At 30.2% G+C, this 25729-nt stretch overlaps 1 protein-coding gene across 1 annotated transcript; it reads left to right on the top strand.

Annotated features, from left to right (window-relative positions):
- The first annotated feature begins 17 nt into the window (after window positions 1–17).
- LOC100802478 (serine/threonine-protein kinase AGC1-7) lies at window positions 18–24966 on the top strand. The gene is made up of 3 exons (XM_026129410.2): window positions 18–113; window positions 22314–23128; window positions 24099–24966. Exons 1-3 carry the CDS (start codon window positions 18–20, stop codon window positions 24964–24966), a joined length of 1779 nt encoding a protein of 592 aa, XP_025985195.2.
- Window positions 24967–25729: the final 763 nt, after the last annotated feature.

Raw genomic sequence — 25729 nt, 5'->3', positions numbered from 1 at the left:
CAGTTGTTCAACTTAACATGGACAACAAGTCTGCTATATGTCTTGCCAACAACCCAATTCCACATGGAAGAACAAAGCATATTGGGACAAAGTACCACTATCTCAGGGATCAAGTGAGGAAAGGAAGAATAAGTTTTAGCTTATTGCAAGTCAGAAGAACAGGAAGCTGACATTCTAACCAAAGTGCTTCGTGGAGAGAAGTTTTACAAGTTTAGAGAAAAAGTTGGCATAGTGAATTGCTTAAACTAGAATTAGGGAGGAATGTTGATGTATCCATATAATTCTAGTTTAGAAAAATGATAAAAGAAAAAAGAAAGAAAGTAGTTGAACTGGTGTAACTAAAGTTAGTTAGATAGTTTTGGTTAGTTTTAACCGCTTTGATCTGTGCCCCATATATGTTGACATAAACAATTTTCTAAATTTTTTGATACACAAAAGTTTTACTATTCCCTTTTGAAATTCTCTCATCTCTATTCTTGTAATTCCAATAGAAACACCTTTCAAAAGCTAGCAGGGAGGTATACATCAAATCTATTACTCAAGCAATCCCTTCATATTGCATGAGCATTTTTCTCCTTCCTTCCACCCTTCAAGATGAAATCCAAAAAATATGAACTCCTTTTGGTGGGAATTCTAAAACAACCGTAAATGTATAAATTGGCTCAGTTGAGATTGACTACCAATAAGAAAGAAGCACTGAGGTATGGGCTTCAAGCATCTTTATGCTTTTAATTTGAAAATGTTAGGAAAACAAGATTGAAATTTCATGTCTAACTCTGATGTTATTGTTACACAAGTTTTAAAGCTAAATATTTTCCTAAAAGAAATTTTTTGGGTTCCTCCATAGGTCACAACCCAAATTTCACTTGAGATAGCATCCACTCTTCATGGGCATTAGTCAAAGAAGACACTAGATGGAGGTTGGGAGACGGCAAATAGTTTGGAGTGACCCTTGGCTCCGCTCAACTAAGACCTCATATGTTCAAACTTCTACACATATTGGGCTTGAGAATATGACAGTGCAAGATTTGTTGGATCCTTCACATGTTTCGTGGAATCAGCAACTCATTCAAGAGATTTTTATCCCAAATGATGCGCAAATTTGTTGCCATCCTCTGGTGTATATGGAGACAAAGGAATGAAATGGTTTGGGATGGAACTTAGAAACCTCCTAACATTGCTACTCACTTTGCCCTACAACATCTATAGGTTCACCACAAGTCATCACATTCTCCCATCGTGCATATATAGCTCAAACAACGATAATCCAACCAAAAGCATCATGTGGTCACAACCTTCATCAACTCGCCTGAAATGCAACATAGATGCAGCATTCTGAAAACTGATTGCAAAATATGCATTTTGAAAATGTTATTCTGGAAACTGATTGCTAGCATGTCTCGGACTCAATGAGCAGCAAGCACTTCACGAATAATGAGTTTGGTGACATCCTTAGGCGTTGCTCACTCATTCAAAACTCTTTATAGTTAAGTGCGAGACACAATTTGTTCGTAGACAAGTTAATCTTATTGCTCATTGCTTAGCAAGGATATAAGATCTTTCTCTAGTCGACATTTTTTTTTATTTCAGTCCAGTTTGTATTGAAACCATTATTCTGAATGAAATTATATAAGTTTTTACCTTAAAAAAAGTATATACTTGATGTAAGAGAGACCCTAATCATATTCTTTTGTGTGCATATGTGTGTGTACGGCCAAGAGATAACCTGATCATGCAATTTCCATAGTGCAGAAAAACTTTCATGTGAGCTCTTATATTTTCATCTTTTTTCTTCGGAGGATCGCATACAATTTCATCATGTTAGACTCCATTTGACTACCATAACCATAGAAAATGAAACGTGCTCTATATGTTTGTTTCCAACTTATTCTCTCACAAAGAAGGATGGTCTGAAATATTGCATGAGTGTCTCATGTCATGAATTTAGAAAGAATTGTCTGAATTGATAATGCATTAAATAAGTTTAATTGATCAAAATCACTAACATCTATTAAAAGAAAAATAAAAAACTTCAATTTCTTTTAAAATAAACTTTTTCGTTTTTCTAATCATGACATGACCGTTACAAATTTAATTTTATTGTTAGATGAAACACAAACGCATAATATAAATTTCGATATTGCTAGATGACTACTGAAACAGAAACTAAAAAACTATAAAAGGGTGACTGAGTGAGGGGGTGATGAGGCCAATGAGGTAATTTCAGATATTTCTTTGCATTTGAATTATTTTGAAAATAAATCAAAAACACATAATATAATTAAAAATAATATATTTTTTATCAATTAAAGGAATAACATAATTTTATATTTCTAAATTGATTATAAATTGAATTGATCTAAAATTATACTTTTTAGATATAATTGGCCCCTAAACCTCATAGAAAAATATAGAAATTATTATTTAGCAAATAATAATTTCTATCAAATTTGTCATATACAAAAGAGTCTCTTGATTGAGTAAACTATATATGTGAGTGTTTAAATCTTCTAGCACTATGTTCAATTCCTACATATAAAAAAATTATTGTACCATTGTAATCAAATTTTTTATATATAAAAACTCATATATGTCTATTAGTTATAGAAAAAATGAATGCACAAATTATTAATATACGTATATTAAATAACTATTAAATTATAAATTTTTAAAAGTAAATAATTATTTTTCATAAAATAATTTTAAATTAAATTGCATTATCTCTTATTTTATTAGTTTTTTCTATTCCTATTTAATAAATATATAAAAGATAATATTTATAATAATTGTAAATCATTATTTTAAAAGTTAATAATGTTTCATTAATGCTATATTACATTGAATTATATCAACAACTATGAAATTAAAATTTCGATCTAATGACTCAATAATTGAAGTGAAGATTACATAATTGAATCATATCAACGATTATTATAAAGTTAAAACTTCGATCCGACGGTTATAAAATATTCAAGTGAAGTGTGTGTGTGTTCAAAAAAGTGTTTTTTTGTAACAACCCCAAAAGCTATTACATAAAATACTAAGGCTTTAATACGGAAAGATTCATTTTTTGTCCCTTAAAAATTCTTGAATTAGTTTAATTAATGAAATTGCAAATAATTAATTTTTCTAAATACAAGCATGTCATATAAAATTCATCCATAAAAGGTCTTCAAAGTCATAAAATATAAAGGTACATATGCCCTAAGGCAATACATCGTCAAACCTCATAAACAAATCTCCAAACAAAACTCAAGGATCTCATTCATGAAATAAATACAACATAGATCCACGAAGATATAGAAATCCTAAATTGGTCCATACTAAGACAAAACATAAATAAATAACGAAGGATCGAATCTTACCCCTAAGTCCACCACCAAGTTCACATCAACCACGAGTGGCATGCTTCTCAGAGGTTACAACATAATCTACTCTCTATCAAATGGCCCGATCATCACAATTCAATACAAAACATAAGGGTAAACTCATTTCAAAAGGAAACAACATGTAAAAGAAAAATATAAGATCAACATGTTAAAAAGAGATATAGAAATCCTCTATTTTTCCAATAGTCATGTACTAATACAACTCCTTAAGTAAACATATCATTCTTAAGTCACAATTATCAATACATATGTCTAACTATCATGTTATGTCATGCTGACTCTTTACTCCCGAAAGATTTTACCTTTTGAGCAATTAACCCAAGTACATCCCTTAACATAGTCACACTGTATGATCCAACCATTCGGGAAGACTTGAATTAATCATATGGAAGAAGTGTGATTTTATCGAAAATGAATAAGCGTGGGTAGCGGCTGACCTCAGTAAAGCTTGGAAAGGCCTTAACCTATCTAGGGATTTGCCCACCCATCCATTCTATAGGCATATTCAGCGTTAGCCACCACGACAACCTTCAACACTAGGTTGAGGGCCTTCTTAGCACCCCCAACTTACATGTTTACTCACATGCAATGTCCTTCATCAATGCATATGCTTTATGATCATTCAAATCAATATCGTACGTCATCAGAAATTCATTCACCAATCCCAGCATCATAAGAGGTTGTAACATCATAGATTCATCATTTATACGTTCATCACACTCATGAACCCACATATAGTTCAATAAGTATAGCAAGACATTCCAACACTTGGAATTCTAGCAAACAACTCACAAAAATCATATGAATGTGAATCTCATAATCTCAACATAAAGTCAACTCTAATAATAAAATAACATCATCTCATATCATCATAAATTCATTAAGATATCAAAATAGTTAATTTATGCAAGGAAAACAAACATTAATCACATCCACATCAAAATTTATCATTGGACTCAAAACTAATCACTAGACTCAAAATGGTCATTGAACACTGAACACGACATTGGACACGAAAATGGTCACTAGACGCGAAAATAATCATTGAACATGAATTCTATAGAATTTCAAAATTTCTACAAAATTGCCTCTCATGGCTTCCAAATCAACCCAAAACAACTCAAATTCTTTTCCATCAATTCCAAATACATAAACAATATCAAACACTTCACAAATAGGAACTTTTAATCAATATTCACCAAAGAAAGAACCCGAATTTTAAAACTCAAAACCTCAAATCCTTTAACTTCCATTTTTAACAACATGATTCATTTTATAACAACCTTGAAACCAATTCACAACAACCTAAGCATAGAAAAGGATAAAACTCCCCTTACTTATTAAACCCAAGATTATGACTCTTAAAAGAAGAAGAAAGGAAAAAGGAGTGAGCTTCGAGTCCAAGTTAGAAACTTTCCTTCAACCCCCCAACAACCACACTATACCAACATTAACAAAACCCCAAAGCCAACCAAAAACATAATCAAAATCCCTTAAAACCAAGCTTTTCCATGAAAGTTGTTCATGGTTTCTCTAGGGAAAACGGAAATGAACTCAAAGAGAGAAAGAATGGGAGATTGTCTCACCTAGGGTCAGTCAACAACCACTATAGGAAGGAGAAAGGAGCTCTTTTTTTGCATAGCACAAGGTTTAAAGTTCTCTAATGATGGTTCTTGAAGAAGAGAGAATTGTGAAAAGAAGTGTGCTAAGAAAGAGTTTCAGCACAAAAGAAGGTTTATGACTCTTGTAATTCCTCCTTTTTACACCTAAACCTTACTACACACACACACACCCCTCCCACCATAAACTAAAGTTCATCCTCTTAAGCCCAAAACACTAAAACTCACTAACCACATACACAAATACAATCAAATCACCAAATTTATTAATTAATTCATTCAAGTACTTAAACTAAATTTATTTTATCTTATAATTTAATTAAATCACTTGAACAACAAATTACGAAAACACAACGTTACATTTTTGTTTATAAGTAGTTATAGAGGGAGGGCGTGATATTTTAATTACTTGAACAAATAAAGGGTATGGTCTTGCTAATGAGTAATTTAGGGATATTAGTTAAAGAATAATTAGAAAAATATACAATAATTGTAAAAAAAAAGATAAATATATCATAATTAAGTACTTTTAAAATTTTGAACATATCAGTTACTTCATTTTTTATTTAATATTTTTAATTTTTAATTTTATGATAATATACTCTTGAGCATATTCCATAAAGAAATAGTCGGCCTCTTTATAAAATAGAAAAATAAAATTGAAATTATTTAGGCTAAAATATATTATTCATCCATATAAATTGAAGGGGTTCATTTCTTGTCCCTGCAAATTTTTTTGTATGTTTTTAGTCTTTGTGAAATTGAAATATATCATTGTTTGACTTGGAGCTAGCCAAGCTCGATTAATCGGAACTTAGCTTCAGGCCAAATGATGATACAATTTTACAGGGACTAAAATCATACAAATAATTTTGAAGGGACAAAAATTAATATTTTTAATTTAATAGAGATGAGAAAATATTTTAGTCAAAATTATATAAAATTATTAAAAAAATTAGTTCCTTTTCAGTGAAATTATATAAAACCATTGACGATAGCATGAACTTTCCTAGCTTCCCCAACGCATTCTCGATGATGAGCTCATTTTGAGAAGCAGTCCTAGCACTTTGGTACTGGGATGCACTCTATCATCGTCACAAGTGTCTCTCCAACCCCAACCCTAGCGACCACCCTGACAACTACTAGAACAAAGAGATCTCTCAACCATGTCTATACTCCGATAGAATAAACATTGTTGTTTTCTCCTCTAACTAGTGCAAATGAAGAAAAAAATCAAGTTTTCATTCTCTACGTTAAGGATTTGCCTCTTCATCGGGTCATTTAATGTGGCAAAATTTTCTCAGGTTCTTTGTGTTAGTTACATTGATGAGAAGAATGTGATATTTCAAATTGAAAATGTTTATTTTTTTATCTCTATAAAACTTTTAGTATGTTTTTAGTTCCTATAAAATTAAAATATACCATTGTTTGGCTTAGAGCTAGGCTTGGTTAACCTAAACCTAGCTTCAAGGTAAACAATGGTATATTTCAATTTTACAGGGACTTCAAACATACAAGAAGGTTTACAATAACAATGAATACATCCAATTTTATTAGGACCAAAAACATATTTTAGTCAATTATTTAACTAATTCGAGTGTAGACAATAACATAGGTTGTATTATACTAGTATTTTTTTTTATTTTATAACTTATTTAATTATTTTATAAATTGATTTCATCGAAATAAATGTGTTTGATAAATGACTCTATGCCATTAAATTTATAACACCTTTATATGCTAGTATATGAAATAAATTATAACATAAAATTTGCTTCATTTTTACCATCAAAATTTCAATAAATATCATTTTTCCCATCCTCTTAATAAAATTCCTCCTTTCTCCCATCATTTGATATGTGTGTCTGTTAAATTTACATGTTATTATTTTAATGATTACACTATTTATTTTAATTTTAAATAGAAATTCTTCTTTAAAAAAATATGGTTTAGAATTAATTAAAAAATTTAAAACTATACCTAAAACAAATATTTTGTCTACAGAACAAAGATGGAATTTGTATGAAAAATAAACATATCTTTTAAGTTCTTTTATTTTTATCAACTAGTTTAATGACTAAATTTACCAAATATCCTTTTCAAAAAAAATTACCAAATATTATAATTTAATATACTAATTAAATAGTTTCAACTTTCAATTAATAACTTTTAGCTTCCCTCAAAAAGCTAATTCAACTTTTAGCCTAAAATAAATGTTTTCAACTTTTCAATTAACTTGCTTAAAAAAACTTCTCAATTAACTTTTCACCTTTCCATTAGTTTTATCAACTATTTTTGTCAAATAAATCCATAATATTTTGAAGAATTTTATTAGCTCTACAAAATGCTTTAACAATTGTATATAGAAATGGTAGAAATGATCATGCCTAGTGCTCCACAGATAACACAAAGTTGATTTTGATTGTTTTTTATTTTACACAAAGTGGAGCTAATTTACAGCCTATAGGAAACCACACAATCATAATCCTTAGTCCACATGGTAATTATCTTACAATGTGGTTATACAAACTAGGTTTGATCCCAATACAAAACATAAGAGACCTAAGGAATCTTGCCCAAAAACTCTAAAGAACGTTGGAGCTGATTAAAATTTGTGACTAAAATTGGCTTGCAATGCAATGATTAGGATATTGGCCAACACATTAGCAAAATATAGATGCCTCATTAGTAAAATACATTCCTAATTGTACTTTGTATGAGTTCTACCCAATTTGACCATGAAAAGAACACAAGAAGCTCCCACAAAATTCTAGTAAGCAAACCTATCATGGTTTCTCTTTGATAGGACCTACCAAATTAATTCATAACTTTGCACGTTGAAATGTTTGTTTTGAAAGTATATACTCGCTTGCCCATTTTCTTCTATCTCATCCTGCCATTTTGACGAAGTTATATTAGAGAAACTAATAATCCAAGAAAAAAAATGGAACCACTTCCTAGTGACCATTCCAACAAATATAAATCTTATTGATTGATTTTCCTTGTTTTACTAATTATAACCCTTAATTGATGTACTATATATTCTTGTTAGTCGATGTACCACATATTCTTGCTTACTGTTAGTCGTCCTTTAGGACTAACTTTTGTATAGAAAATTTTTATAAAATGTTTATCTTTTCCTCAATTTATGGTTCTTTTTGTAAGTTTGTACATATTTTTAGGTTTAGTTTAGTTTTGTTTAGTAAAAATGCCCAACATTGTGAATTTAATGTGTTTCAACTTCAATTTCAAGTAAAAAGGATGAAGATTTGTGAAGACTTGCAGCTGGTGTCTCGCTAAGCGAGGCTTGTGCGCTTAGCGAGAATCATGCGCTAAGGGAGGCACTCAGCCCGCTTAGCGAGCTGGGAGAATCTATGAAGCATATGCGCGCTCAGCGTGTCATCAGCTTGCTCAGTGAGACATTTGTCTCTTCCTGTGCTAAGCGCGCCCAGGTGGCTCAGCGGATTTTCACTAACTCACGCTAAGCACGAAATTGGCGCTAAGCGAGCCTTCGAGGACAGAAAGCTCTTTTTAAGGTTGAAGTTGGAAAAATCAAGCATAGAGGTTAGAAGAGAGGCTAATTCAGAGCGTAGAGAGCAGAACAGAGGCAAAAAATAGAGCAAGGAAGCCAAAAACCTCAGCTTTCAAGAGGATTTTAGGTTTAGGAGTAATTTCTAGATTCCTAGAGGTGGAGGAGACATCCCCACCACTGTGTAATTTGTTATTTTCTTCTTAAACCCTCATCTTATAGCTGAAAGGTGCTGCCTAGCGATGGAAGGCTAAGTATCTCTATTGGGAAATTCTACTGAAACTTGATGTAAATTCTTAACTATCTATTAAAAGTTGTTTTATGTGTCCATTGCTTCTATCAGCACTTAATTATTGCATGTTTTTGGTCTGATCACCCATTGATGTGTAAAGTTAGGATTTTTAGCATTGGAAAATGTATTAGTCCTTAGAGCTGGATAGAGCAGGGCTAGATAACTGCATTGCTAGACATAGAGTGTAAGGTTTTAGTTTTTGATATGCTGTGATTGTAATGTTGTTCAGTTAGGCTAAGTTCGACGAGACATCCGAGAATGAGGTTTAATTAGAATTAGTCCATTCACGCGAGGAATCAGTGTTTGGTATTTTAGTCCTTAGCATAGAACACAGAAATAACATTAAATAGAGAAAAATCTTTTAATTACATCAAGCGTTCAGTAGAAGGACCCAACATTTTAATCATCTGTTTTCTCTCCCGTTTTGATAAGCGTATTTGTAGTTATTTTAGATTTACAACATATACATCTTTGATTTAATTCTATTTACATGGCTTTATATCAATGTCTGGTTGCTGAATGAAACTTCATCGAATGAAACAAGTTCCCTGAGTTTGATACTCGGTTTCTTACCATTTTATTATTACTTTAACAACTCGATACACTTTCTGATAAAGTTCGGGACTGTCCTAGAGTTCAAACACTTACCTAATTGATCTGGTTGAGTAATTAGTTTTTATGTAGTTTTGAATTGCTACATGTAGTCCCTTGCATATGAAAAAGAAAAAAAAAGTTCATATCAAATTTTAGAAGACATTGATTGTCATTTCCCCCAAAATGAAAAACTTTACAATCAAACTAAAAAGTTTTGACCTAGTATCGCAAAACAGTTTTGAATTTGTAATATTTTTTTTCACAAGAGGGCCTTAATAATCAAAATTATTATAGCCAAACCAAAAAAAAAAACCCAAAATTGTTAGAGATTCCACATTTAATAATAATATGGCCAAAATAAAAATCATTACCTCTTGAATTAACTTTTGGAATTGAGTTAAGAATTAGGTCAAGACTTAAATTCTATTATTAATTATGGTATCAAAGTATATTCGGTAGTTGTTGTTGGATCACATACAAATGTCCAATCTTAAAAGCAACACTTGAAATATCTAGTCTTCGGTCTAAACCAAAATTCTATGATAAACTTTTTTATTTTATGCATTAAAAATTGTAAATATAATTGCAAATTTCAAAGGTCAAGATATTAAAGCTTCACCATGTGCAATTGTTTCTATAACTTCAAAAGGTCAACATATCTATTAATACAAGAACACAAATCATATCAAAAACTTCATTTTGTAAAAAAAAAACAATTGTTACAAGATACATACTAATGAACTTTGATCTATTTTTATTACTATATTTTTCTTAATGAAATACAAGAAAAATACAAATTGTCATTAACCAAGTGATAGTCTAGTGATTGTTGCTAATAAAGTCATCACTAATGTGTTTGTGTTGGTCAAAAGAGACCAACCTTTAATAGTGTCAATATCAAGTCAACACTAATTAGAAGATATGACAAAAAAAAAACATTGTCACTACTACTAGTGATGTGAATCCATTGGCACAATGATACCTTTGCTTCCAGTGTTATTTTTTTCAATGTTATCAAAACTAAATCATCAACCCTATGTAACTAGTTTCTAATTTGGCCAATTCAACTAGCCGGGCAAAGTCAAGTTACACATTAATTTCAACACACTAAAATTACATTGTGTAAGATTACACAATGTAAATTAATACTATGCATTATCAATTTGAATTACACATTGATCTAGGCAGTTAATACTATTACCTATGTTAATTTGCACAAAATTAACTTTTTTTTTAAATGCCAAAAGAAATTTAGTAATGAAAGTCATTCTTTGCCACAAGTAGTGAACAAAATGGTAAAATACATAAGTAACATAAGAGTATTCACATAGCAATAATATAGTATCTACTTTATCTAATTTTGGTAAAAGCAAAACTTCCACTTTAAGCCTAATTCTACTTTATCTACTTATGCAACCAATTGAAAAAACAAAGCACCCCATTTATGCTATGTACAGTTCAACCATCCCTTCACTCCTTTACCTATCAAACTTTGCATCATGCCAATTAACTTCATGTCATGAGAATCCCTATTACCCAACAAATAACCAATCTCTCTTGGCCACTTAAACAAGTTAAGTTCATTTTACATTTAAAACCCTTTTAGCACTAAAAAAAATTGTAGTCTCATTCCTCCTTAGTTTTAAACGTGAGTTTTTTAGAGGAAAAGAAGAGTTTCATGCATGCTAACTCACTAACAACCATAGCCATTTATTCTAAAGGCCATTTCGAGAGAGTACTAAGGAAGCCTATAGACATAAGTGTATATCTCTTGGCTTGCTTTGGAATTTGTTTTGTGATCATAACTTAAGGTATAGGGGCTTCTATTTTTTTCTTTGTGAATCATGTTGTGTGGGGCTGAATTATGATTGTTTGGGTGTTGGGTACTCTTAAATAACAATTAAAATGAATCTATGTTGTTCAATGTGTGTAAAATATGCTTGCTTTCTAATTTTTATAAGATTTAATACACAAATTTTAATATATTTTTGAGACACTTGTTTGCAAAGTTAGACCTTTTCCAAGGTTTTCATACCCTTTGGATGCAATGGAAAAATTTTCAAATCATTTTGAAATCATCTTTTATTTTATTTTGATGTTTTTTTCAAAAAAAGAATCTATTAGTTTTGGGAAAATAATTATAGTAATTTTTGTGAACCTTCAAATGACAAATAGATTTGTGGTGTCTTCCCTGGGTGATGAAGGAAATCAACAAAAATTGGCTAACCCTAATTTTTAGAGTAAGTATTTTTAATATTAGAAAATGTCAAATATGAAATTAGGGACAACAAAGACTTTTTTATTGGTTGAAAAATAGATTTTGAATGAATGAAGGGGCGATGGAAGTTCTATATGCTCTATGGAGTTATTGGAGAGTGTACTAACTTTATGAGAATTTCTATAAAAAAAAATCATATTCTATTTTTTTTCCAAATAGTTGTTGTAAAACAAAATTTCTGACAATAATGAACTCTTATTATTTCAAAAATAGTTTTGATGTCGCTTTGGCTTTGAGATAATTATATGTTGTTGGTGACACATTGAGGATGTTCTGTACCAAAAAATCATGAGAAACAAAGTTTTTTCTATTTTTAGAATTTCCAAAATACTGACTTTTTTATGTTATGGCATAATTGAGTTTTAATTAAAATAAAATATTACTTGAGTGATTTTTGGTGTGACTTTAAACCTGATATGGAGCATTTTTGTCAAATTCAGTTACATTTTGAATTGAATTGCATTTTTTTATAATTTTGAGTTAAATTCCTATATTATGCCTTGTGAACTTTTAAAATGTCATGTTTGCCCCTTTTCATGGAATATTAATGAATTATTCTTGCCTAAAAAGGAGAAACACTATTAATAATATTATTGATGAATTGGGTTCGATATATTATTTTGTAACTAATCATGTTTCTTATTCTGTGAAATTGAGACTTAGGGTGTTACCCTTGACACGTTATGAAATATGCATGCGTGTGTGATTTAGATGTGGAATGAATGTTGATTTGTGGGATGAGGATTCTAAATTCTCATGGGGTTGAATAAAACATAAAAAGAGTGTGAACATAATAATTTAACAAAGGATATCAATCTTAACTTTTGAGACGCACATAGTACTTACAGGACTTAGAACAAAAAAGTAAGTCCTATGCTATGGATTGAAAATATGAAGGACATAGTTAAGCATATAACGTTGTGCATGATAAAAGAAATCATAAAACTTAATAAAACGAAAAAATCACGAATATGGATTTGTAATGGGATATGTGTGTGACACACGTGTGTTGTATTGTGTGGTTCATTGGATGATTTCCATCGAAGATAACGGGGAAAAGAAAACCTTTCTATTTAGGGTCAAGTATGACCAGTGCGAAGTACACGAATGGATAATGGATGACACGTTAATTGAGAATTGTGGCATGGACGACATGTTATCGTGTTAGAGAATGTTGTGGATCATATGGAGGTTTCAGACGCAAAAAATGTTGCATTGTGATGGATGTGGCCATGTGGGCCTAATGTTCCCATGATGTGGGCTTGTAAAGGGGAAGAAGTCTCTGTGTATAAACTCATAAAGATTATGGACCATCGTCTGGTACCAATTGGTGAAGGAATCCACACCGATCTAGAGAGACAATCCAGTGGAGAGCATCATTGAAGAGTTGGTCCTTAGAGATTGGATGACCACAAAGAGAGGTATCTGGGAATGATAACATAGTGTGGTCGTCCTTTAGGGTATGGCGCTAGGTCGTGGCTTTAGGTCATATACCGACTTGGCAACCTTGATTGATTGTGAGGCATTATCTTATTGGTGAGAGCCCGCCATTGTACTGTGATTAGGGTGCACTCTCAACAATCATATAACTTAAAATAGTGCAAGTCCATTGAGTTTTTGGGAGTTCTAGTAGCAGTGAGCCCTTAAATGAAAAAGAGTGAAGTGTTGACTAGAGATTTTGGGTGACCACAGAGATCATGAAAGTGACTCGATATATGTGTAGTCCTATGTGATTGTTTGGACCTTCAGATTATTTTTTGTTGGTTTATGTGAAGGATGGAGACTCATCCATACACCCAACATTTTTCAAATGTACTCAATGATGTGGTTCAATTATCGAGGATGGAATGGATTGGCTACGTCAAGCACTACTAGTGTGGATGGACTTGATCGAGGACAAAAGACCTCTCAAGGATGTCTCATGAACTTAAGTTGGTATTTTGAGGGCTTATGTTTGGTGGGTCACTGCTTTGAGCCCTAGTCTTTTATTGTATATGAAATAGAGTAGACTAGGCTTTCATTTTATGGTATGTTAGTCGCTTGTATGTGACCCCAACATGTTGTGTAATTGGATTTTAGAGATGTAAACCAATATTTATTTTGGGAATAAAACTATTTAATGATGCAATTGAGGATGTTCAACTAATATTTTTTGCAACTCAATGGTTTCAAAAATTATGCAATTTGTAAACATTATTGAATAAATTAAGGAGGATTTTGAGGAAATGTATATATTTACTTATTATGTTTTAATGATTTTTTAAAAATCAAGTTTTGATAAATGAAATGTTTTCTTAAGGAATGATATTTCTTAAATGAAAGTTGCTTTGAAAAGAAAATATGAGTTTTATTAAGAATGAACATTATGATATTTTAAGTAATGACGCTTTAATGCAAAGGCAAAAATATTTCTATGATTTTGGAAGAATATTTAATAGTTTTTTAATTCTATATTAATTCATCTTTGAAAAAAAAATCTAACAGATTTTAGAACAGAAAATTTTGGGTGTTACAAATGGAATAAGATGGAGACTTTTAAAAACCACCTAAACAAACACATTATCTAGCACTGGGATTTAATGTTGGGATTTTAATATTTAATCCTTATTTTAGTATTCTATATTATTTATGCGAAAGCCAAAATTCACATATAAAAACAACCTAGAATAATTTACCAAAGATTCTAAGATCTACATGTTTGATTATTGAGGATTAGAATAAATACATAGATCCATTGTCAATTCTAAATCTAAACGTTCTTTAACAAATGTTGTAAGACATTTATGACAATTCATCATGAATAGAAACAATGACATTGTGGTCCTCCTTCAATCAAAGCCTCTGTATTCTTCAATGGTGCCTTCATAACTCTTCAAACGGGAAGAAGAAAAACTATGTGTGGTGACTCAGTATATTGTTAGGGTTGTGATGTAGGGCCTATCTATGAACCCTAATTCTTCTATTGCAATAAAAAAACCCAATTGTTTCTTAATTATATTATTGCACTGATTTTATTGTTATTTGGAATTGATTAATCTGAAATCTGAATTGATTAATTGTTATGATCAAAAGCTATAAATTGATTGACTTATGCAATAATAGATTTCATAGGATTTGTATGAACCAACTTATCCTAGAATTTCTAATTTAATTAGCAAATGTCAATTAACCTCTATGTGCTTAATCTTCTTTCTAAATTAAGACCTAATGAACAATAAGGGAATGAATTAGAAAGAAGAGGATTTTTAGAACATGAATCAATTACATTTATCATTTTAAAAAAGGAAAGACTAGTAATTGAATAGATAATTGGGGTTTAATTGAAATAGAAGATTATGGGGAATGCAAAGATAAGTCTGAAATCTCGATCCTAGATCTCTTACTTTGTTAGAATCTTCATTAATTTCTATTGTTCATTTTTTTTATTATTCTTATAAATTAAATTGCTACCAAACCAATTTCCAATGGTTATTTTTATTGCTCACTTAAACATCCTCAATTACATCACTAAACATTTTTATTCCCAAAAAAAAAATATCAGTTTACGTCTCTTAAATCCAATTACACAATGTCTAGGTCACGTATAAGAGACTGACACACCATAAAATCAAAGCCTAGTTTACCCTTTTTCATATACAACAAAATACTAGGATTTAGAGCAGTGACCCATAAAACATAACCCCTCAATCACCTGCTTATGCTCATTAGGTATCCTTATAAGGTTCTTTTTCCATGAACAAGTCCATCTACACTTGTAGTACTTGACGTAGTCGATCCATTCCATCCTCAATAATCGAACTGCATCATCAAGTCCATTTAAAAAAATGTTGGGCATGTGGGTGAGTCTCTATCCTCCGCATAAACCAATAAACAAATGAACCAAAGGTCCAAATAATCACACAATATTACGCATATATCAAGACACTTTCACTTGTCATCCAAAATCTCTAGCCAACACTTAACTTTTTTTATTTACTGGCTCGCTAGCATGAGAACTCCTGAAACTCGGTGGACTTGCAGTATTTTAAGTTTGATATGACTCCAAAATCTCTAGTCAACACTTAACTCTTTCTCATTTATGGGCCCGCTGCCATTGGAACTCTTGAAACTTAGTGGACTTACATTATTTTTAAGTTTGATAGTTGTCAAGAATACAACCCCACTATGGTACGATAGTGAGCTCTCATCAACCGGTTATACATCACATTTGTCAGGGTTACCAAGTCAGTACTACTGTGGAAAATATGACCACAAACTCAACGTTGTATCCTAAAGAAACAGCAAGTCAACAACACATCCCTTAGGTACAACTCTATATGGTCATCCAAACTCTAAGGATTGGCTCCTTAACAAAGCTCTCCCACTGGGATTATTTCTCTAGATTGGGGTAGGTTCTTTTTCCACTGGTACACGATGATGATTCATCATTTCTCGTGGTTTGAATCCCACATGATCAAACATCATTAATCTCGCAACCACATGTTGCCTGTGCCGCAATCCTTAATCGATGTGTCTTTTGCTACACATTCACATCCCTTGCATTGGTCACGCTTGACCCTAAACGAAAATGTTTTTCCTCTCATTTGATCTTACCATGCAAAACAAGGAACACACATCATAAACACATGTGTCATGCACACATCCAATCACAGATTTAGACTCATGACCCACCCATTTTTATTATGTTTTATGAATATTCTCTCCACACTCAACCATTTATGCTTCATTATGTCTTCCAGACTTTAGCACCTTCACATAGGACTTATTTATCACTCTAAGTACAAACATCCATCTTAATATAGATTAGTGTTCATCCATGTCTTAAAATATTAATTAATAACTTCACACTCTTTTTAACGATTAATTTGTTAATTTCCATAATGAATATCTTTTATTTCAAAATCTGTCATTTTCCACAACTGTGCCCTGAAAGGAGTTCATTTGTTCCCTTAAAGATCATGATTTTGTGTTTCCACATCCAACATCCAATTCACATCATAATCATGCACACACAAAATTTTCAAAATGCTTAGGGTTCACATCCCTTAGGTCTCAGTCCACAATATACATCACATAGTTAATATGCACAATGAAACATGTCATAGATAAATGATCAACACACAACACATTGATGAATATTCCCTTTAGAGGTAGACTACCATCTTTCAAGAACAAATATATCATATCATGTCAATAACACAAATATCTCAATTAAAAAGCTAAATCTAAGTATGATGAATTATTGATTTACAATTTTCTAAAAATATCAAATCAACTCCAATTGTCATCAAACTTGACAGTAACACTCTTCATATAACATATTACAACATAAAAATTAGAACTCTAAAATTTCCATCAAATGATATTTATTTTTATTTAAAAGCCAAATCTATCTATACATGAAACATCATTTTTCTTATTTCCATTCAGACTGAAATATAAGCAAAAATAAAACTATTTCACACTCATGAAGAAAATTAGTTAACATCATTTAATGTTTATAGTTTCAATGAAAAAATTAATTCATTTCCCAAAATACCCTTAACATTAATTTCACAATACAAAAAAGAAGGTTGTTGAAAATAAAATTCTAATTAAATGAATGGTATTTTGAAAATACTATCATTAAATAGGAAAAAGTCAATTAAAATTTGTTGATATTTTAGTAAAACAAACATTGATTTTTTGTTGTTTATATTTCACTCTAGAGGTAAAATTTATTTAAAATAGAAGATCAACTTAGTTTTTATTCAAACTTTGCAGATTTCATCATCAACATATTGGCTATCACATATATTTTTCACAAATCTCAAAAACATGTGTTTTGATTTTTCCAGTAAATATCTTTCACAATTGCTAGAAGATGCAAATTTCTCCATTTAAATGAAGAAAAATAGTAAATGATTTTTATAAAAATCTATAGACACTCTAGATGGTCCATGAAATAACATAAAAATTCACTACATGATAATTTCATCGAAATTTATTTTTCTTTATTTAAAAGGACAGTATCGAGCAATGTTATGTTTTAAACTTTTAATTTTCAAACAAATATTTTCCTATTTTTTAAGCTTAGACAATTTTTCTATACACTATCCATGGTCATACAACACTTTGTTTGAAATAGTTTCACTAAAAAAATCCAAAAAAATAATTAAAAGTAAAATGACTCAACCAAATATATTTGAGCAATTTCAAAAGAAATTCGAAAAAATAGGAGTGCTGAAAACAAAACAAAAAAACAAGAATTATCATAAGCTCAGAGACATCAAAAACTATGGAACAAGTCTAACATTACACGAATCATGTCCCAAAAAATAATTAAAATTTGTGCACATAATCAGCCCAAAAATCAACAACAAGCAATTTAACAATTTATGCATCAAACATTTATTCCAATGGCTATTTCTTCTTTCCCAACACCCACACAACCCATGGATAGCCCCCAAACATAATGATTCATGAGGTTGAAATAGAAACTCCCCATACCTCAAGTTTTGAGGACCAAACATTCGAGTAAGTCAAGAACTAGACACGTGTGGTGTCTAAAAATTTTCCTATCCATCAAAATAATTTTTTTAAAAACATAGAGAGGTAGATCTTGATATTCTAGAAGAGGAAATGTAGTTAGAGTAGTGACTTTAGCTAACTTACCAAGCATTCTTTGAACAAATCCTCAAGAATAATGAGATAAGCTAACTTCCCTCTCACTTGAACTCACAGCACACACTAGTACAATGAGAGCTTTTCTCCCTTTTCTTTTCCATTTAAAATGGCTAGCATAAGTCAACATTGGATGGGTCTAATATATTAGCCAAAAGGGTTTTAATATTCTAAGGATTTTTAGAAGCTAAGTGAGATTAATTTCTGGATAATGGGGTGCCTTGGCTGGCCATGGAAGTCATGCTCCTTTTTGGTGTTTTTGCTATAGAAGAACTTGCTACAATTGGTTAAAGTTAGATTATGTATAGATGTAAACGTGCTTTTACCATAATTAGTTAATTCTCTAGTTAAGTATCATGGATCTTTATGCTAATTAAATTGATCTTGCTTTGCGTTAAGTTACACAAAGTAACTTTATCCGGTGCAAGTTTACATGGTATATGTTCACACTATATAAATTCTATATGGTCCAAATCTTCCATAATTAAATCTCAATTTTTAAAAGATGTAGGTCACAAAAAATCAATCACACAAATAACTAAATGAAATTTCACTCAAGATTAATTACCCTAGGAAAAAGTGTATGTAATTAAATTATATCTACACAGAATAAATTTACACAATGTAAAAACTTTGATTTTAATTAAAGTCAACATTCATTAAAATTTGTCACATGAAATAACATATATACAATTCAAATGTTTCTCAATCACTTAACTTAAATCTTCATTGTAATTACTTTCAATATCAATTAAGCTTTCATAGAGCACACAAACAAAGAACTTTTTATAGTTTGATTTGATTTGTAAATTTTTAGAGTGTTACACATAATGTAACACCCCGATCGAATCACACCAGAATAAGAGGGATCCAGAGATTGTGAAGGTATGGGATTATGCAATTGAGGATGACTTAAAAGAATTAATTGGTACTATCCATACCAATAAGATGCATGTACTTTTCGGTAGTCTATCACTTAATAACTCCACGGTTAAGCATGTTTAGCTTGGAGTAGTTATGAGATAAGTGACCTTCTAGAAAGTTTTCTAAAAAGCGTGAGTGAGGACAAAGCATGCTAAAAAAAATTGTGTTGGTTTGCGGGAGTAATTATTGCTCTAGAAAGTAGTTGAAGTAGGTTGTTGAGATCTCCGAAAAGACTACCTACGGAGAGTTCAGACCAACAAGAATGTTGAGTGAAGTGTTATCATGTGAAATTTCATAGTGTGTGAGTCATCGAGAAGTCGACAATCAAGGATGCTACACATAACACATCTGCAATGATTCATAGTCATCACATTTTCTTCCCAAACTCTACATCTCAAACCACACCATTGAACTTGATCAAGCTTACTTTTGCTTTGTGTCTCCTTATCAACTTTCAACATCAGACCACTCACACACTACTTGTGAGAAACAAGTTTCCCCTTAACTTTTTTTGCTAGTATTTATTATTTTTAATTATTTTACATTCTAAAATTGTATATGTGTTCTATTTTATTACAAAAATAGGCATTTTGGGCTAAAAGAAAAAATTCAGCCCATATTTCATCAGAAAAATATTTTTTTAATCAATATTCATTAACATGAAATATTTACATACTTATTTATTAATTAAAATTAATTATAAAGTTAATATTTATCCATTTTTTTAGTTTTGAAATACAAAAATGTTTTTGGCTTGAATATAAACGTACAAATCCATATGTTTATAAAAAAAAATTTTCCTAAATAGCTTCTTCTATTTAAAATTATCCTACATAATATTTTGCTATATTTTATTTGAGTTAAAAAATGTCTTTGGTTGAACTTTTACAATTAAATGATGTCATTTTTGTTATTGTATACAAGAATTTAATAAGTTCCCAAATAATTTCTAAAATTATATTTTATTACTCTAAGTAATGCTCTAAACATTAAATAAAATAAAAATGAGGATGTTACAATACAAGCATACAATTTGAATTTTTTGCCTCTTTCTTATCTCTATAATGTTTTACCTTAAATGAATTATTTATATTAGTTTAATTCTAATATGAGTATACTACAAGTAGGATTTTGATTCATTTCTTTTGAGTCTAACTTGTGAAAGTATTCCAATCTAACTAGATTTTCAATATTTCAAGTGAGTTTATTATATTGTGTGATCCCATATGTTATTGTAATATATAATATTATGCATATAGGCTACATTTATCATCACAAATAGTGACTTGTGTCTTTCAACACATCACTATTGCCTAAATATGTCTCTACAAAATAATAATCTTAGAATTTTTGGTAGAAAAAGTTGATAGCATGATCAAATTTACTTTAAACAAAACAAATTTAATTAACTTCAAAAATTTAGCAAACAAAATTACACATAACCCAAACTAAAAAATTAAGTTTGTTAATGCTTAAGCGTAAATTCTATTATAAGTATATATAACATGGCTTTCTAATTTAATAGTCGTATTATACTTTAAAAATATAGGTATAACTACATAACGTTTCATTTTATTATTGTCACGATAAATTATTTTAGTAATAGTGGAGTTAATAACATTGGTTGTAATAATACTTGATGCCGATTATGGAGTGAACAAGTAGGAAGAAAGAGGAAAATAGAAGAGAATTTGCTAAACCATTATTTCACAAGAGAATTAGACGCATATCCATCCATCTTCATGGCAATGACAACTTTCTTTCTTCCATGTTTTCTCTCTTCATTCTTCTTTCACTTGAAGCACCATATGCTTACAAACACATTGGTTCAGTTATGTTGTTATCATTATCTATTTTTGTATGTAAATATAGTTTTCCTATTTGTGGGTTTATATATTTTCTCTCTTTTCTTCCACAAATTCCTCTCAAGAACCCCTAGTGTTTATGATGATGGATGGTGATCTAATCAGAACTTGCTATTTTCAATACCCATGTATTATTTCATGTCAAATCAAATAACATATATATTTTTATATCTTGTCTTTTCTTCTCTTTCCTTCTTTCTTTTTTCATTTTTTTGTAATGTTACAAAATTCAAAGAATTCTCTTCATTGACATGCATGCAAGGGGAAACATATTATTGGTTCTCTTGATCATTTGCAGAGAGTTTGGGAAGTTACAAGGTGTTTTTGATTCATTTTTACTTTTAATTTTGACCTTCATTTCCTTACATCTCTTTTTAAGAGCTCTATTCTTTTCTTTCTCGTCACATCGATCTATTAAAACCGTTAGAGTTTATTCATATGTCAACCATCATATAGGCTCAAATGATTTGATTTTCAATTGTTGTGAATATAACCATATGCATATATGATTTTTAGCACATTTAATTTGACTTGTATGTTTGAGATTCTATTACAAATTGAATTATTGTTCCTTCATGGTTTCTATACTTAAATATAGAATCAAACATTTTATAACCAAGATTCTTTGTTCTATGTTAACAAGAAATTTTAATGCATTCTACTTCATTCACATTAAAGGTCTTATGTTTGTGTATTTCATTTTGATTTATTTTTAAAAAATAGTTACTTAATTTGACAACATTTGTATAGAATCCTTGGTAGAATGAAAACAATTATTCCTTAAAATTAATTTGTTATCAAATATAGGTAATAGTGCGAGGATCTAAACCTAAAAAAATATGTTTAATATGAAATGAGATTGAGACGTTACATGCAACATATTTTATCATAATTAACTTAGTTTTATAGTGCTTTTGCGATAATTATCTTAAAAAGTGTCATTACATTGTCCATTAATGACTTCAAAACCTATCAAAATGCCTAATTTACCAAATTAAGTGTTATTTGTTGTTTCATTTGGATATCGCAATAACTGTCTACCAAAAATAGTCATGATGCATCAATTATTTTTTTTAAAAAAAGTATATGCATTCTATCATAATTGCAAAATTATTTATGTTTTTAGTGAAAATTAATCAAATCTTGAATTTCAAATGCAGATGAATTATAGTTCAAAAAAGGCTCTCAATAAAGATCAAGTTTATGCAAATTCATCAAATAATTTAGAAAATCATGTCAAAAAGGTAAAGCAAGATACAAATGACGTCTCCACAATTGATAATACAACTAGTGGAGCAGGAGACATAGACCAAGTTCTTAAAAATAATGCAAAAGTGACAAGTAAACCAACATCTAAACCTTACAAAGTAGAAAATTCTCTACACATTTCTGATTTTTCCACTACTCAACACCCAAGTCGAAGTGCAAGAATGCCTTCAAATTCTAACCCTTCAACCACATCATCAAGAGTAGTAGCAGAAACTACAAGAGAATTTTCTATAATTACAAAAAGCACCAATCAAGGTCAGAGAAGTGGTGTTAGTTCTCGTAATGATAGTTTAGAGAGCACTAGTGGTGCACATATTAAGCCACATACAGGAGGTGATGTGAGGTGGGATGCAATTAACATGGTTTCTAGAGGTAATGGTCTTAATCTTAGTCATTTCAAGCTTCTACAGCGTGTTGGTTATGGAGATATTGGTAGTGTGTACCTTGTGGAACTTAAAGGAAGTAAGGCATTCTTTGCCATGAAAGTAATGGATAAAGCATCACTTGCAAGTAAAAAAAAGCTTTTAAGATCACAAACAGAAAGAGAGATTCTTGGACTTCTTGACCATCCATTTTTACCAACTTTATATTCTTATTTTGAGACTGATAAATACTATTGTTTGGTCATGGAATTTTGTAATAGTGGCAGTCTACATTCTCTTCGATTAAAGCAACCTAACAAGCATTTCACTGAAGAAGCTACACGGTTAGTTACTTTAGAGTTTGTTTCAATTCAATGACAAGAGTACTTAAACACACACATATACATTGGACTTGAATTTCACCAAAGTGGTATATATGTAGGTTGAAATGTATGCTACAATAGTTATTATACATGATTATATTTTACTATGTTTAAATATAAATCATTAAACATAGTAGTTTTATTATTTCATTAATATGAAATAAGTTGCCAAATAAATTCAGTGAAATAAATGCAATTTACTTGTTCTAATAGTTATCCTCTTTAAATCAAGGATGAAAGATTATAACACTAGTTAAAGATTTTTATCTACCTTTTTGGGTAGAAATTATATATTACATTCTTTAATTTTTTTTTTATGTGTTTCTACATACTTTAACAACCAAAAGGTATTGAAAATTTCTTTCTTCTTGGTTATGCATTTTTTTCTTCTATTGTGAAATTATATCATTGTTTTGTCTTAAGACTATGCATATAGTTTTCATAGAAATACTAGCCCGTATGCATTAACTAATTCATCAAACTAATAGTGCATTGACATTATTTCTATTATTTGCAATCTCAATGCTTAAAATTTCTATGAAAATTGAAAACAATGGGACTATCATGCATTACTAATAATCATTAGGCTACTTCAAAAGAAAGTAAATTTAATAAACCTTTAAACATGAGAATAAATCTTGTTTGAATGTTCTATGTTTTACTTCTCCAAATAATGCAATTACAACTAGATAGTTCATTATGAATGCAATAAGATTTTAGAAAAAAGACATGTTGATTAAGCATGTTCATCCTTACATTTGTGTAATTGAATGAAGCCATTGATATTTTTTGTTTATCTTCATAAGAGGTAAAAAAAACATTAAAAGCCTCTAATCATCTTAATTGTGTAATAATAACTATTTGATAGAACATTTGTGTTGTGAATTTTCATGACAAATCTAAGAATTTGATGTCTTATTTTCTATGATAGGTTTTATTGTTCAGAGATTTTGTTAGCTTTAGAATACTTGCACATGCTAGGCATTGTGTATAGAGACTTAAAACCAGAGAATGTTCTAGTTCGAGATGAAGGTCACATAATGTTATCAGATTTTGACTTATCCCTTCGTTGCTCTGTTAATCCTACACTTGTGAAGTCATCATCTGCACATGAAAGTAATAATGGTCCATCTGGGAGCATTTTGGATGATGAGCAAGTAATACATGGTTGCATACAACCTTCAAGTTTCTTTCCACGCATTTTACCTTCAAAAAAGAATAGAAAGTTAAAGTCTGATTTTGGCCTCATGGTTGGAGGATGCCTGCCAGAACTAATGGCAGAGCCTACAAATGTGAGGTCAATGTCCTTTGTAGGAACACATGAGTATCTTGCACCAGAGATTATTCGTGGCGAAGGACATGGTAGTGCAGTGGATTGGTGGACATTTGGAATATTCTTGTATGAACTTTTGCATGGGATAACACCCTTTAAAGGTGAAGGAAATAAAGCCACACTCTTTAATGTTGTAGGTCAGCCCTTAAGGTTCCCAAAAAAACCTCATGTTAGTAATGTTGCAAGAGACCTTATAAAAGGATTGTTGGTGAAAGAGCCCCAGAAACGATTTGCTTATAAGAGAGGTGCCACAGAAATAAAACAACACCCTTTTTTTAACGGAGTAAATTGGGCTCTAGTTAGAAGTGCTACACCTCCTATTATACCAAAGCCTTTAGATTTTTCTAAGTATGCTAACAAATCAAATATTCCCCCAATAGACAAGAAGATTGCAGATATTGTTGCAAGCGATAAAAGTAGGCATACACAACCTAATTCTTCTTATGAAGATTTTGAGTATTTTTAGAAGTACAAAATTCCTTGTTTGGACAAAAATGTACATTACATCTCAAGAAATTTTGAAATACATCTATAATAAATAAGTTATGTATACAAACATGTAAATTTCATTAAAATATTTCTTCTTTTTCATTTTGAGTTTCTATTACTTACATTCTTTCTAGTATTATTTTAGCATTGCAATAATATCTCTTTCTTTGCAAATCACATTGTTTGCAGGTACATCACATGTTATAAAGTGTTTAGTTGTAAATCATTTGTCACACAAGAAATATAACAATAATATGTATGTATTTTTATATCTACACAACTATGAATAAGCATGAAGAAAAATTTAAATGTATCATCTTTGTGATCTTGTAGAACATGAGTATGAAGGGACCAACATTTAATATAGGATTAGTTGAAAATAAGACTATTGAAATGACAAAGGTAAAAATAATTGTTAGTTCTCTTGTCATTATCTAAAAAGCACTAATTGATTTTTTTTAAAAGAATTCACTATGTAAAAGTTCATACAAAAAGGAGTTGTGACATTGCATGTGATGCATTTTAAAATATAACAAAAAGAGTTGTGATATATCATTTTCCTAAAAGGAGTTTGAATATATGATAATAGAATATAGCATGATTAAATGTTCAAAAATATTCTTTACATTGATTAATCAAGTTACATCTCATAGAGAAAATGTTAGTGAACATATTATAGTTGTGACTAACATCAAAGGAAATTTTTGTTTTTTTTAATCTATTTATTCATTATTTATAAT

The sequence above is a fragment of the Glycine max genome, chromosome 8 (genome assembly GCF_000004515.6).
Source record: "Glycine max cultivar Williams 82 chromosome 8, Glycine_max_v4.0, whole genome shotgun sequence".
NCBI lineage: Eukaryota > Viridiplantae > Streptophyta > Magnoliopsida > Fabales > Fabaceae > Glycine > Glycine max.
This window is presented reverse-complemented; position numbering and strand designations above follow the sequence as displayed.